Genomic DNA, 17,257 nt, shown 5'->3' with positions numbered 1-17,257 from the left:
CCAATGGTAACGAATTTATTGATGAACTCTTGATATATTCTATTTCCAGGACTGTTTAAGCTGCAGGATCTCGTGAAATCACCTCCCTCCACAAGAACTGAGATGTACATTCGCCAGGCAGGACCTGGATCCTATAGGCAGGTTCTTCGAGAAGTGAGACACAAGGAGATTTACAAATTGATCGTCGATACGGATCCAGCGCACATGCAACAATTTTTTCGAGCGGTAAGTGCAATCATCTTTTTAAGAAGTATCGAAAATTTATCGGCATGTCTTCAATCAACAATTGTACTGCTTCACACGTACTTGAAACAAAGAACAAAAAACTCAGATGCATCAGTCTTTGTGATAAAAATTATGGATTTCTCGAATCATTTTAATACTGTGATCGAAAAGCGGCATCTTCCTCCAATAATTTGCAGAATGCGCTATTTATGACACTTAACTATTTTATATTTCATTTCTACTAAATAACAAACATTAGTTATATTTTACTATTTTTCATTCAATTAACGAACACTGACAATGATGGAAACATTCCGTTTACTACTCTTCGTTGCTCAGAAGAAGTCCACTGAGAAAAGTATAGGATCGATTCCCACCAATCAATTAGTCACAACACCTGAATTTCCACGAAACGAGGGACTCGAGACCGGCCGATTAAAAACAAACAACGCCACGTCACCGTCTCGCTCCCCGAAAATCGAGATACAGTCGTTCCAGTCGACCTTATTCGAGCCGAAGCCAACATCGTATTTCGCTTCTGAAACTTGCCGAAACAAGCATCGGTAATTTAAAGTATCAAATTCCTGGGTCGGATAGGTTCCTTTATCGCAGTGTGAAGGGATGGTCTGTGTCTGTAACAGCTCCTTGAAATATTACACCGTCATATCCCGGAACAAGAAGTGCGTTGCTGATTTTTCGTACGCATCGCGGAAAATCCATAGAAGCTTACATCCTTATTCAGAGAACCGTAAAAAGGGCGCTAGCCGAAGGACGGCGCTATCGATCGATACATCGCATGTGCAATATGTATAGCCTCGGAATACATAGATGCGGAACCGAAGACCTATAATGCTTGCTGGTACGGTATTTAATTTCGAAAGTCGATTGCGGTACGGTGGGAGGGAACGATTTATAATACGGTTCATAAATCGAGAAAAAATTGGTGGAATATCGGCTTTCCAGCTTAAAATATATTGTTTCCACCGCATTTGTGTAAAAATTATATCTGAAAACTATTTACACTTTTCCGACAAAAATGTGTTTAGAACGCAAATCTTATCTGTCACAAATGAAACCGTAATCCATTCTCTAATACGATAATAGAAGTATATTAATCGACTAATCTAATTAGCCAAGTAACTTTGCATTACACTACTGTAACGATTTTAAAGAAGTGAACGTTGACCGGAAAAGTAGTGTCTATTGTAAAAGTAAAAGTAAAGTAAACTATTGTGATGTAAAAGTAAAGAAAATCTAAGGAATTTTGTTATAATTCATAAATATGTATAAAATAGATGATGAGAATAAACAACCTTATTTAATATGCTTCAAGATCTGAATTCTATGTTCCTCGATTGAAATTTCGTAGTTACAAGCTTTAATGTTAAATGTTTGCAGTTATTCGTCCACAAATCTTCTTAAGAAAAAAAATAACTTTCGGATTACCTAGTATCAAAATGGACGATAGTATACATTGTTCGACTGATGCAAGTACTGATCAAAGCACGCGGTTCAAAAGCTGTCCTTCGGAATACTTTTCCAACGGTGTTTTCAACTTTACCGGAGCGTCCTAGACCGTGAAGAAAACATCGCAAAAAGATCGTAAATCTTGAACTGTAGAGATTTTGCTTGGTGGGATCGTGATGGGTGGTAAAATATTTGCTTATCGAGCCAGAGCCGATAAGGCAAAAAGAAATCCTAGATAAAATCGCCGCCGATACGCGCGGTTTATTGGAAATATATGAAACTAGTGAATGGACAAATACCCAATCCTTCGCATTGATAAGCGGCGAAATTTCGTGGCGTTTGTTAAGGCACATGTGTATACATACCGCACTGAATAATATTATTCCTTGATTGAATTAATCACACGTATTTTGGCTGGTTTTAAAGGATGGGTAAAAATACCAATTCTCTACGGTAATGTTCTAACTCACACTAGCTCCCTGTAACTTTTATGTTGCATACTGATTTATCAATGTTTCTAAAATTAATTAAAAAATATTTGTAATTCTGTTCTATAGTTTCACCTTCCTAATCAAGCAGGCGATGCATCGCAATTTTCATATCTTGCTTCACACATTGAATTCATGTTCTATAGTTCCACATTTTTATATTTTATTAAATTAAGAATTATTGATGTAGCTTGAAACCAGCGAATATGAGAACGCAATATTTAAATATAAATGAACAGCGAATTTACAACTTTTCATAACGTGAATTTACTGTGAAATTTGAAGCAAGATTTAATAATTGAAGGAGAAACAACAGAACATGATATGAAAATGAAATTAAAAAACACTTGATAAATCAGTGTGTGATTTCAAAATTATAGTAGCTATAGAGGGTTGAATTCATTTTGTTTTTAAATTGTAACTTCGTTGTGGGTTTATATTGGTTTTAAAATACACACGTTATTTTAATCACGTATAAAGAATTCAGTCTGTTAATTCTTTATTTATTTGCGTATTAAATCTTTAATTAACAATCGTTTTTTATAACTTCATATAAGAATCACCGAAATAGATAGGCATAGAGAAACTCCAGTTTGTTAGAGAAATGGAAAAAGTACAAAGAATGGGGTGAAATATAGACACTTGAAAACGGATACTTGAGATTACACAGAGTATACAGTCGATGAACCTAGCGATATTTGAGGTGTAGAAACATGTTTGCGAAAGGAGATGCAGGGAATTAAACAAGAATACGTCATATTCGCGACGGATAAACCAAGTGCAAAGAATATGTCGTTCCAGATATGTCGCAACCCCGATGTAACCGACTAGACAATTGTATCTCTGCGGAAAACACGACTAAACGTACAGTGAATAGAAAGCGGCATGGTGAATGCAAAAGCAAGCAAATGTTTGGTTAGCATGCACGGTGTTGCAAAAAACAATTTATTGTTCCGTTTTGTTCGTATACGTGTTCTCGCTTTGCTACTAGAAATTTTGCGCATAAAAACGTGAAAAACCTGAAAAACGTGAAACATGATGCCCATTGTTTGTATTTCTCCTATATTCCCTCTTTCTTTCCCTTTTTTCTATGAAACGTTTAACTGTTCTAGCATGAGAGTACGGGGTTGGAGCTGCCGGGAGGCATACTCCCCAAAGCCCATCAATGTTTCAACGAATACATTAGATCAACTTAGCGCCATGAAATACCATCTTTGTATGGGCTTGCCCTGTTTGCCGATTTAAAAAGCCATTATTTCCGCGGTTGCTTAAGGCCAGGTCTTATATCGGCCGTTCTTAAGAGGCTGGCGGGAACAATTTTTCAATTTTGAACGAGTTCTTTTCGTCGACAATAGGCAGCCGCAGTTTTAATTCACAGTATTCAGAGGTTGCACTCCCTCGAAGCACAATGGGCACCGATAGAGGTCGAATTTCTCGGATGAAATCGTACGGTAACTTAGAACAAATGTTAATTGTTTGCTTTAACTCCGTTAAATATTGTAAAACTTGTGCTACTATATAACAGTCTGCGAAATGAATTGTTCTAAATCTTGAAAAGCAGTGTCTTTTTAAGAGGAAAACGGTGACTAATCAAATTTGTATTAGTTGTAAGTTAAAAATCTAAAAAGTGATTAGAAATAAGGCATTTTTATATCGTAAACAAAAATTTAATTTTTTCTTGTAAGATTTATGAAAAATTATATCATGATTTGAAACCTATAGTTTGGCTGTTAACAAGTATTGACAGAATTTGTCGATTATCTCATTATATGCCACTTCACAAGATTACAGAAATATTAAACTATGACTGAAAAATTATCCATCTTTGACCTCTTGCATCTTCTGTACACATTTTAAGGCAGAAGTCTATATACTCTCACGTTCTTTCAAGTACCCTATCCTATAAAATAGGATGAAAAATTGAAAACGTTTTTCTTCTAAAATTTTAGAAATTCAAACAATTGTTTTTCGTTATTAACTCGTAAACGAAGATTAACGATTAAGTAAATAACGCGGATTACATTTTCGCTAAGGAAAAAGTTACTTCAAATGACCTCAGGAAGCCCTCATTTTCCGCTTGTACAATAATTTTGGGACATCCTGTATAATATAATGAAATCGTGAGAAAAAAATCATAAATCATTTGGATAATTTTTTTATAGTAAATTCAACAAAATCGTATCTACATAAATTATTTCCTATCTTTCGCTCGTGAATGAATTTTAGGTTTTGAATATTACAACTTGAATTTTGAGTTTTGCCTTTTGCAACTTGAATTTTGGATTCCTAATTTTACAAGCTGAATTTTGGATTTTGAATTTTGCAACTTGAATTTTGGGCTTTGCTCAGTTATTGCATACTGTACGGAGCACTGTGCGATTAGGTCTTTTCAAGAATCGACCATTCAGACGCATCCTGAAGGAAACAAAGCGAAACACTCGCGGGACCAGCGAAAACGAAACCGATCGATTCATCGAACGATGCCACATGTTCTCGTTGAACGAGTTGGAGCGACGAGGAACGTATCTATTTTTTATGGATTCACAATCAAAATCCTGTAAACCAAAATTGCCAGGGTTGCAAGCCGACAGTCAAACACGATTAACCGCGTGTTCCAGTCACCTGGTATGGTCGTTCGCCGCGATGACGGACGCGACCGTTTTAATGGGATTTCGATGCGCGCAGAAAACGCGAAATCGGAGCCGTCGTGGAAAAAATGACGGAAATAATAGGTGCGCGGTTTCCCGTGAACCCACCCAGATTCGTCCGCACGCCCGGAGACGGTGTTTTCCACAATTTTCAAGCACTTTATCCGTGGATCGCCGTGTGTTCACCGCGCATAAAGATTTGCATAATCCGACGAGGTATCGGCACGATGGAAATTGCCAGCTGCTCTGCGACCGGTCTTCGTTTTTCGAGCCAGCGCGAAAACGTTCCTCGATCATTCGCAAAAATCCGTGGCTCACGTTACGGTTCTTTCTCTTTTTTTGTCTTTTTTTTCTAGAACGTTCTAGTCAATAAAAAGATTATAACGTCCGCACCACAGATGCAAGAAATATGATGCAGCGGTTGAAATATAATGCAGTGGCAGCCATGACGCAGCTTTCGAAAAAAGAAACGATAAAGAATATAAATGTAGAAGACAGAAGCTGAATAAAAGTGATGTCTCTGCATTATTTATGTTTATGTACTAAATAATTGTTGTTTATACAACATTATGGTTGGCATAATTCAGTTTAAAGGGATATATCTTGAACTTGCAGTAGTTTTTTTATTAACTCTTTAAATTAACTCCTTAACTATCACGAGTACACGAAATTGACAAAGAACAGTTTTAAACGGTATAAACTTTATATTATATATTATTATATTCTATTTTTTATGTATAAGTGCATGTACCTCGAGGGATTCGAATGACATCAGTTTTCTTTTGACAATCAAGTAAAAAGAAGTTTAAAAATCGATTAATTAGAACGATACATGAAAATATTTCTGTGTTAAGGGGTTTAAAAAGTTGATGTATTTTTAAAATAACAATAAACGTTACATTAAAAATGTTGATACATTTAAAATGTTACAAGCTGGAAACAATATAGCAGAAAAATGTTATCTGTATCTGTGTTTTGTGAAAATCCACTTATAAAAATTTCATCTTGAATTAAGAATGAATGTGCAACTCGTCAATTCATTAGACATCTGTACGAAAGGACAACAGTTTAAAAAAATATTTAAAATATCGAGTTCCGACTATTCAACATTTCTATATTTTACAGTCACTATTTTTTGATAACACACTATGAATTTTGCTGTCAGCATAAAAATGTTTGCACTCGCGCATCTTTTCAGTTATATGGGTATTGAGAGTTACACAGATTCGAACTATGTAGACGGAATTTCTGAGAGAGAAAGACGACGCCCCAAGAGGAGCGCTGAGTAGGTGAAAATGATTCGTGAGAGAAACGCTGACTTCGTGAAGACGCGAACAGATATTCCAGGAAATGTTGTTAAAGGACGATCGAATGTGGGATTAGAACTATCGTACCCGTATAACGCTCTTGGACGACTCTGCGTTTGCAATAATGCACATTTGTATAACATTTATTGGATAGAATATGGTGACTGACACTTCAACTTTGTGAAAAACATAAAGAAAGTAAGTTTTCCATTTATTTGGTTGAGTATCTGATACATTTATAACTTCTGTAGCTCATTAGGAAAAAATTAAGTATACACTTAAACTGCGGATTGTATACATTTATAATAGAAATGACTACTTAAAATACCAAAGTGTAATCGCGATAGAACAATTTCAGAATAATCTCTCTCTTCTTCTCAGAATTTCTCTCTCTCTTCTCCTGAATTTATTAGAATTATTAAAAGTAGAAATATAGTTTTCTTTCGAGGGGTGCTACCTGTCCTCTCCGCTAGATGGATTCTCCTTTCCCGCAAGTAATCGATCCTCCTCGATTTGTATATATGTATACAAATTACGTCCGTCCTTCGCGCGTCTAAAGCAGGACCCTGCTAAGATAGCCTTGTTGATGAGTCCTTTAACGGGGATCCGGACGAGACGCTTCCTTTTCTTATCCTCCATATTCCACGACCACACGCAACATACAGTTAGCGAACGGACGTCATCACAGCGTAACCCCATACTATAATCTTGGTTTCTTACAATTGAGCTTCACAATTTTTATTTTGCAAAAAAATCTGCAATCTGGTAATTACCCTCCATTTTGTCTTATATTTAACCAAGCGGTATTATTAATAGACAGAAAAAAACTTACATCTTACATTGGATTGAACCTTCTATAGCTTCAATTTTTTATATAGGTATACAACAGTTTATGTAACTCGAAATTAGAAAATATCGACCGCAATACATAAATTGTCAATATATTCAATATTTAAAAAAGAAGAAGTGATTTGTGTAGTAAATGTTGAAAATCGCGATAACACAGAAGAAACATTAAAAATAAGATATTTTTTCCACGTAGTGATTAAAAATGGAATTATATTAGCCCTTAAGTAGTATGCCGGACACTTTTTATTTGAATTCTATCATGATGCGAATATACTAGTCACATTTGAGAAGATCGTCGTACCAGTTACGGGTTACAAAAACATGATAAGTTAGTGATCAACTTCAAAGTAATACTGACTGCCTCTAAAGCGGATTCAAATAACTCCGAATGAAAATCATCAATGTAGAGCATTAACTTTTCAATGTACATTTGTACATGTTTGAGTTTATGATCATTTCTCGAAATGATACAAGAGAAAAATGATCCAGCAACGGATATACAAAACGGGACACATGACACGCAGGATAGGACGTATAATTTAATATCGGAAAAGGATTTAATTGCGTTTCTGAAGTTTACGAAATTCGATTTTCGTTTACGTTACGTAATAACCATACGAATGTCGGGATATTCACTTCACTTTTTGGAATGATACCAACGAGCAGCTTTCATCAATGGTATATTAAAGCCACGGATTATTCGTTTGAGTGAGGCTTCGAATGGCAGGAAGTCGCTTTTTTATATAAATCAAAACGAAAGGGATCAAATTCGATAGGAGAACGATCCAATAACGTTTTCATATCCGCTTTGGATCGCGGCGCTTCCTTCTTCACTGGGCATCATGAATTTCCTTCGGTTTTAATTGAATCTCGGGCAATCTTTTTTATTATGAGAAATCGATAGCCAGATGAGATTTTGCCAGGCGAATCGTTTCAGTGTGAATCCGGGACTCTCCATGGCTGGGCGGTAGGCAATCTGGAATCAGGCGTGGTCGAAGGAAAACCGTTATTTGCATGCCGCGTCTCAGGGGGATTCCAGCGGATACCCCATCGTTGCTTGAGTAATCAAAAAACGTCTTGACTCTCCTGCAATCCGACCCTCCACCCCTTCAACACTCTTCTTCCTTTGTGCGTTTTACTTTTCCTTTCCTCTTCCCTGATCCTTTGATTCCGCCACGCTCTCTCCTGAAAGAAATTCATGCCGATTCACTTACATCCGGCTACATTCCGTCCTTGAAATACGCAATGATAGATCGACGCGTGAAATAACTAGCATAGATAGAGGATGATGAAGTGCGCCGTCTATTAAGAACGATGGAAATACGTTTAGCGAAGAACGATAGCTTTCGAGGGATGTATTGTACCAACCAGTAGGGCAAAGGTAGATAACATTGTGCAACATTTAACGTGGAACATTGTAATATCTTGATAAAGAAATAACGATCTCTGCAAGTAAATGGGCATATAAGACCATCCGTTATTCCGAGAAAAATATCTTTGATGCCAATTGTATGAATCAAATAGTCAAATAGTATCGTATCAAAGGTTGGCTATATAGTATTATCTTTGCTAATGTATCATTAACTATGTTTATTTGGAACTGTTCAGAAATAGCTTTTCGTTAAAGTTCCCTTTTCCTAGAAAAATAAAACATCTTTTCCGATCTCCACTTTTCTACGAATAACATGGATATTAATCAGTTAGCTGTTGCAATCTCTTTGAAAAGTGTGTAAGTTACCGTAATTACATATATGTATATGTTTGACTTGCTTCATATTTTATTTAAACACAACACTTTTATAAATCGTATAATTTAATCAAGAATATCATAGTACAATATATCGTTCTTAATCAGATAACTGTGTTTTTGACGAGTATACTCGTCATGAAGAGTTTGATACATTTTAAATATGTCAAAGGAAGGAATACTTTATGGACGACATTAAGTTCATGTAGAACTTTTTAATCCCACTTGACAAAGATATTTTGAGAATTAGGGTTTTGAGATCGATAAGTAGTTCATAAATTGTTCTACTAAATTACAAACTTGAATAGATATCACAGCAGCCTATCGATAAGCTTCAAACCTATTACTCGAAACTTAACAATTTCTTGTAGCGAAACGTTTCAATTTTCCTCTTATCCGTATGGATCCCGTTCCCATTCGCCAACCTGACTGAGGGTGAATTAAAGAAAAACACGGCATTTCCATCGAATAATCGGTGACAGGCCGAGTAATCAGACGTCTTTTTCTCTTTGTTGCAGATACTCCAGTTACAGATGAACGATTACAGATATCACTACATGTTCACCACATTCGTAAGTATTCGTTTCCTTTCTTGTTCGATATGGAGCGAAGAAAATTAATACATTACTTAACAGACATCTGCTTGTAATCTTCTAAATAATCGCTACGCATTAAGATAAAGCTATAACAGTTTCTAAAGATATTTGATATTATTTCTCGTCGTGCCTTGTTGATTGATGATTGGCTGTAAATCGCAGATCTCTTTGTACAGTATTAAACCGATGAGTAATGAGTTAAGAGCTATGGAGAAGCTAATGAAGCTCGCTTCAATACGGTTCATGAAAGCTAGAACACTTAACGCCATCAAGCTTGAACATTCGCGCGCATACTGGCTTTTAATCCAACTACGAGTAAGAATGTTCGTTAGGATTGATGTTAGTTGTGCTTAGCTCAAATTAAACTTGTGGTTTTGATTGGGTTGCCTGCTAGAATTATGCCACTGAGTGAGAAGGCGTCTGTAAAATTTGATATGAATCGGACAAAAGAAAATCGTGCAGCATCGAATTTAAAATCATTTTGTTTTTATACTAAATTTTTTTCAAAAATTTTTTATTTGACAACAAATATTGTTAATATGCATTTTTCAATGTCGTTGAACTTGTCTTTTAGTCATCGTACCATTTGGACACAGATTCTGGCCTGAAGTTTCAAAAATTGATTCACAAAAAACTTTTCTATTTTTACCTTTCCCACATTTTCTGTAAAATGAGAAAACTAAAATTACTAATATGACTAAAATTCTACTAAAATTAAAAAGATTAAAATTAGAAAAATTAAACAAAATTATGCTATTTATTAATCTCAACGAGGTATTTGTGTAGCTAAATTCTAGTCTTAATAGTTTACTAGATATTTGGTACAGTACATTCTACACCCCCAACTCTGCTCCACCCAGGCTTGTTGAGAACGACAAGCTGCAACTAAATTCAAAATGACGTCGTTTCATACCAAATATATTTAGAATATGTAAATTTACGTTTCTATAAGTAAAAAGGATGCTTCTAATACAATATTTTCAATACAATACAATTGTGTAATTTTGGATATGATCTCATACAAAATTTAAAGATTTATTAATTCAAATGAGTGTATTTACCGTCCACGAATACCGATCACGTCCAAGCGGTGTCACATTTTAAAATAAAACGTTTCATAATTTATCCATTTTAGAGTATGAATCTAATAGCTTAAATTTATCTTATTTATATTAGGGCAAAGATTTAATGTAGTATATAATAATATATAAAATTAATGAAAGATTAATGGACGGGATTAATTTTCAAATAAATTTATATAAACATTACTAATTACATTTTAATTTAATGGGAACTTTTTCTTATAATTATTTAAAAATATTTTTAAATTATTAACTTTTTTGAAATATACATAAATTTGTTTCTTTTTTTATATCATTTAGTATTTGCTTCCTGTGAGTAAAGTTATTATATTATAAGAAAATACTATAATATGTATACCTGAAAATATGAGAAAAATTACAAACAAAATTTTTAAGGCTTTTTTCATATAAAAATTACTAAGATTCGTGATTTTTATTATTACAAACAAATTCTATAATTCTATATTTGCTACTTATTAACTTTTTTATTATTCGTTTTTTCACAAAAAATTTTTGTTTTGTTTGATTAATTTGAATTTTTAAAAAAAATTCTATAAATATTTAAAAATTATTGTAATTTTTATCTAAATTTAATTAATTTATTAAAATGTGGAACTGTTGTATAATATTATACTACCGGGTTTATATATTTATGCAAAATATGATACAGAACAGATTTAAATTCTGGATAAGCGAAGTCAAAGAAGTAAATTTTTATTCGTAGTTCATAGTTCAGTATATTAATCTTATGAAAATGTGGGTACACTCTGCTACGATGTTACTGTTGTCTGAAGTACACGTTGATCTATCAGCAAATTAGGAATGGAACCTGCACGATGTGGTCGACTTATAAATATTTGTTCTCTTCTATAAAATATTTCCACCCATTTAGAAACATATATTTCTTGAAACTGCAGGTATAATATTGAATAGAATTTACAGGAAGCCGTTGCAATATATTTACATAGCAAAACATCAGTTTGTACTATTCGTTGCTCAGAAGAAGTCCGCCGAGAAAAGTATAGGACAGATCCCCATCAACTCAACCATTCTAACGCCCTCGTAGAAGTAGAACAAATGCATTTCTCTTATTACCAGAGATGATCCCTTGTATTAGCCCCAAGTTAGGCCCAAAACCTAAATTTCCACGAAACGAGAAATTTCCACGTCTCCCTCTGGCTCCTCCGTGGTCGTCATTATCGGCTAAGAACACACCGGATGTGTATGCCTGTACTATGTGTGGGCGTGTGTGAATTATTTATGCGACCATGAGCGAGCGAGACGCGCGACGAGAATCAGGAAGCGTAGAACAATCGAGGCAAAGTAAAACAGGCGCAACAATTACAAGATGCAAGAGCGTTGACTTATCCCTAAAGCATTAACTTCAAATTCTTCCGATAAATACATGAGTATTTGTAATTATTAATTACCAATTAGCATCTTGATTAATTTTTAATTGGATTATGCAGCAATCCAGCTATGCTATACACATATTTTTTTATATTTTTGTTGTATCATATGATATCTTATATCTATATTAACGTATAACGTTAAGAACCCGAAGGTAATATCGGGAAACAAAAAAATGAAACGTCACGCATAAATTAGATGACATAAGGAGCTAAGATCTAGGTGCAAGGGGAATCAGTCACCCGCTCCACCTAGCCTCTTCTAATTTTCAGACTTTTGATTATTATTGGCCAAGTTACGCGCTGAGCAAGAGACATGATTGGGTGGAGCGTGTGGCCGATCCCCCAATAGAAGTGGATTTCGAGAGGTCATAGAAGAGAGTGGGGACTACAGGCGTGCAGGTATTGCGGAGTGAGTGGCGAAACGACGGACTTCTGAGCAACGGACAGCAATTTGGCACATTCTTTTTGTATTTCATGTTCAATATCGCATCGACCTTCGGATCATTGGCGAAGATTGGGTGTTGTTTCTTCCTTTCTGGCTACTATATTTATAGTGTTTGCTGATTTCCATAGACAGTTCGAAGTTCAAAGTATTTTCTACGTGTTTCTGTAATGTCAGGGGCGCAAGCAATGTTATTTTGTATTTTTTCTGTGGGGGTGGTATCTTTTGCATTCGAATAGTAGATGATTTGTCGAAATCAACCGATCGGTAGAAATTGGTCGCACTCAATTTCCCAGTACTTACTGTAAAGTGGGTTAGGCTGACTGAGTTGAGTAAGGCGATATCTGGGATCTCAAATGGTATTCAGCACTTTAATCGACCTAATAAATCAAATAAAATATAAATTTATATTTCAACCAATTGTTGGCAATGGGAAACAATCGATGGGAAGAAAAGTATCCAAAATATTCACGATATCTGAGATAGTAATTCAGTAGTAGTGACAATACCACTTTGTTTACGACATGATATGTACATCGTTCACAGTTGTCATTGCTTAGGTTATCCCTTTATTTTTAAGATACGACTCATTTATTGCCAATGTCGTTTAAACAATACCGTATTTCAAATGTTATTTTAAATATAAGTTTGTATCATTTAAAATTCTATTTGCCGTTTTTATAATTGATAGAAAACATTTCGCATGTGAAAATCTACGCTACGGAATTAAGATTCTACTGATTCTTTTCAATATTTAGTCACCAATGATGCTAGTATCAACGCGATCGCTGATAAATAAATAAATGAAGCAATTTAGCAACGAATTCGAACAAAAATAATTCTCTGTTGAAAAATGACAAACTTGAAGCGATTTTATCTGAATCCAAAATATACGCGACGCGGTTTTCATTGCGCACGTTGCTTCCCATCGGTCGATTTCGGCACGCGCTGCATAAACATAACTGCCCCGGTCTGAATAAATCACTTGCCGGGAACGCGGCGCGACTTCCTGCGACGATATCACAATTCGAGAGGGAAATAACGCGGTCGGGACAGGAAAGGAGGACCCAAAAAGAGTGGAGTAAGGGGCAAGGCTGATGGAGGCTAGCTGCTACGAACCGGAAGCTAGCTTTATCTGTCGACTGGACTCCGCGACGCAGCTATGCGACTCGCTGACCCTGTTGAAATCCACATTATTTACTTTAACGATCCAGAGTCGGGCGATGTATCATCCCATAGTAATTATAAATCATGTCCGACCGACCAGCACTGTTGGTCCAAGATCGTGATGTCTGACCGGTCAAGGAACTAGTAGACGATAATTGCGTCAGCGACAATTTGGCGACCAATTCACTTCAATTTAAAGACTTCGATGTCTGAAGCAAACGCGAATACATGCTGATTTTCTTTGACGATGAATTGCAGGACGGGATACTTAACCTTTTGCCTTGAGTCTGACTCATAAGAAAGAATTATTCCGTTCTTTTAAGTCGAAATAAAATGTTGTATCAATGTTTAAACATTTACGTAAATGCAGGTAAAAAATAAATATGTATATTTTTCTTCTGAGAAATTATTATAATCGAAAAGTTAAGCAAGGAGTTGAATAGGTATATTTCACGCCAAATAGGTTTCACATTTTTTATTTTAAAATTGCCGATATTATGAAGAGTCTTTCATAGGAAATGATACAGTCGTAATCATAATTCAAGCATACATTACAATAACAATGACGAAAAGATTTTCTGTTTAAAGTTTTTCTAAAAATCATTTCGAACTCCTAGATTGTTTATTGTATATCATCTTGGCATTAGCTATCACGTAAAGAGATTAGAAATACATAGTGTCAATTAGAAAATGAATTTTGTTTTTCGTAAGTCACCAAGTACGTATGTTAAAATGTGCTTTACAAATGAGCAATTTAATACGACATAAAAAAATAACCTGACACCTTTCGGTACCGACCGCTTATATCAATAAATTTGGATATAACGGCGTTGTTAAATGACCAGCGAGGCTGCGTGATAAATAGTCTAATTAATTAATATTGAGTCACGCGAGTCCAGTCGACAGCTTGATCTACGGACGGTCATATACGTATGACGTCGTTTATTTTTTCAATTTGCCGTTAATAGAGTCATCGCTTCAACCGTTCCATCAATATTTACAAATGTCAGCGTCCGTGGTTCCAGAACTGTATTACGGCCGCATGATTTCTACTAGCGTTTTAATTATGAAATCCACACCCGGTTATCAATCGCAAAATATTTTATTCGGCTGTAGAATAACCTGATTTACGGTCGAGTGGGCGTTAATATGTGAAACACTCTGTTTCGTGAAAATTTCACCCGTTCGCGTGTACGAAATCGCAGGCTCGCGTCACAGCGGAACGGTTTTGAATTCCGGACGAGCGACATTTGTGCCTTTCATCGGGACTGGAAAAATTCTGCTTCCAGGACATCGAAACGTTCGATCTCGAGGATTTCAAGTACAACAGCGTGAACATGACTGCGTTCCGTCTGGTGGATCTCGAAGAGCCAAAGGTGGCTGAAGTTCTCCGGCAGATGGAACGCTTCCAGCCGATTGGTCCAGCGATCCTCAACAAAACCGGAGTTATCCAGGTTGGTGGAAAGTTCAAGTAACTCTTAGGCATGCCTGCCTCGAAAATCGCGGTTATCGGGAAACGCCGAGCGTACCGAAATTCGCTCGCTCGCCCACCGGAACGGAAAATAATTCTCTGCGTTTACACGAACGACTGCGTGAACTTTGACCAAGTGCGAGACCTGTGCCAAAAGTGCGTCCTCGAAGTTAACCCATGAAAACGCGCAATAGCACCTAAATACTGAGCCTCGAATTTAACAAAGAACTTAATACGTTCGCAGCTAGGATTAGTCTCGTTAATTATCTTCGTTGTTAGACTGTTTTATTAAACACAGCGTACTAACTTTAGAACTCATCCAAACTATTTAACAAACGGAAGTTGGAGAATACTTGGACATTACGCTATGAGCAACGAGCGTGAAATTAATTTGATTGTCTTCGTATAAACTGCAAGATTCTGGACGTCGCACATACGTGACCACGGTAGCGATCTTCTTAATAATTCTACGTACAAAAGAGACCATATTAAAGGAACATGTTCGCATCAGTCAGGACGCTGAGAAAAGAGATGTTTGGGAATGCTTCTTACGAAAACTGCGAGGCTTTATTCCAAAAATGTTTTCGCATCTGCAAGAGTTTATGTAAGGGTCTTGTTAACCACATTTGTACCAGTAATTGCTAGTAACCCAATAAATTCTATCGAACGGAACGAATTCTAACAAATAAACTCTAGTACCATTTGAAAGGTAGGCTAATACGCCACTATACATTTTAAACGACAGTTCTGTATGCAGTTTGCATAATTCGAGCAATGAATTCAGTAATCCGGTCGATAAGAAAGTATTAATAGTTTTATGCGAAATTCCGGTGAGATTCTGGTAGAAAAAACTTTTTCGCCCTAGAAGGAAAGTATCATTTTTTCATCTCTTTGCCATTTTATTATTCGTTTGAAATCTTCATTTTCCGGTATTTCCGACCTCCACTGTTTAATAAAGCATATGTAGGTTCATTTGCCTGGGCTTCAATAGCACATCTCGTAGGGGGATTATGCTTCATCTTTGTTCTACCCGCACTCCCATGGAATCGAGAGGCTTTACCGTGCCATGAATGATTGTTTAACGTGCTTTGAAATCAATTCTTCCGAGTTCTGGATCGACCTTGTATGGCGCATGCCACCGCGAAACGTTCGTGACAGGAAAAAGCTAGTTGCATAACCAAAAAGCTTTTCACAGGAAGGGAAATGTATGTTTCAGGCAGAACCAGCTTTGGTGTACGACAGTGTGCATGTTTTTGCGCACGGTTTGGCAGCATTGGATCGCAGCCATGATTTGCGGCCCGCTAATTTGTCCTGCGAAAAGGAAGAACCGTGGGATGACGGCTTGTCTCTCTACAACTACATTAACTCCGTACGTACGTTCTATATACACTCGTTGAAATGTGTAATTGCTAGAGATGTACGAGAATCCGAAAATGTCGTGTCGAATCGGACCGAGTCGGGTCGGGTTGGGTTGGGTCGGATTCCCAAGAGTATCTTATGATTCGAGACTATCGAAATTCTCGGGAATTTGGGATGTTATTCACGTCCCCAAAATTCTGGAGAATCCCGATGTACTGGGAAAGCTGAACTTTCTCAAATTGTAGAATATTTTCGGGAAACGACTCGACACGGCCCGACGTTTTCGCGACACTTTCTGGTTCTCACGCACCTCTAGTAGTTGCTTATCCATAAAGTATTGAACAAGATAATAAAACACATTACAGCTATATTGTATATTTATAGATAGATCATGTACGCTTTATGTGCCCTCTGTTTGGCAAACTAACTCCAAATCTTAGGTTTTTACTATTTTTGTACGTCACTTTCAATACATATCATAACCACCTCAAATTTGGTGTGTATAAAGTGTAGATGACCTATCTTTAAATATATAGCGATGTAAGTTATCTTATTATTTATTTCAGTGGATCTTTATGTAAAATAAAAATTGTCTGCATAAATTCCAAGACACACAAGCCAAGCACAAGTTTATTTCTTCCTTTCAACATTTAATAGGTTTAAATTAGTACATTAATACTTTTAGTTTCTCTTAATATTCTCGCTGTTTCAAATTATACCTACTCGTTTCTGCCATAAATGCATAAAATCTGCAATCTAATGATTAACATGAAAGAATTTAGTGACCTTTTATCGAGAAGAGATAACTTTTCAAATCAATATCAATTGACTTCGTATTGTTTTCTAATAATCCATCGATCACAAGAATAAAGATACAAATGAAATTTGATAATTACTTTAGTTACAATGTTTATTTGAAATTTACCTCAGAAAACCACTTTACCTTTTTCGAGATATCTTGATCTTGTTCAACAAAAATTTCGTACCTTCTCTCAAT

At 35.9% G+C, this 17,257-nt stretch overlaps 1 protein-coding gene across 8 annotated transcripts in view; it reads left to right on the top strand.

The window, feature by feature from the left end:
• LOC117225952 (glutamate receptor ionotropic, kainate 2) overlaps nucleotides 1–17,257 on the top strand; it is a 252,150-nt gene that overhangs the window by 163,379 nt on the left and 71,514 nt on the right. For all 8 annotated transcript variants that reach the window (XM_076523370.1, XM_033479880.2, XM_076523364.1 and 5 more), the window contains exons 5-8: nucleotides 50–225; nucleotides 9,250–9,303; nucleotides 14,720–14,884; nucleotides 16,118–16,270. In XM_076523370.1, coding sequence (XP_076379485.1) covers nucleotides 50–225; nucleotides 9,250–9,303; nucleotides 14,720–14,884; nucleotides 16,118–16,270 — 548 coding nt within the window. The remainder of the gene's footprint in view (nucleotides 1–49; nucleotides 226–9,249; nucleotides 9,304–14,719; nucleotides 14,885–16,117; nucleotides 16,271–17,257) is intronic.

The sequence above is a fragment of the Megalopta genalis genome, chromosome 6, assembly GCF_051020955.1.
Source record: "Megalopta genalis isolate 19385.01 chromosome 6, iyMegGena1_principal, whole genome shotgun sequence".
Taxonomy (NCBI): domain Eukaryota; kingdom Metazoa; phylum Arthropoda; class Insecta; order Hymenoptera; family Halictidae; genus Megalopta; species Megalopta genalis.
The sequence above is the reverse complement of the archived record's forward strand: the minus strand, read 5'-3'. Positions and strand labels throughout refer to the sequence as shown.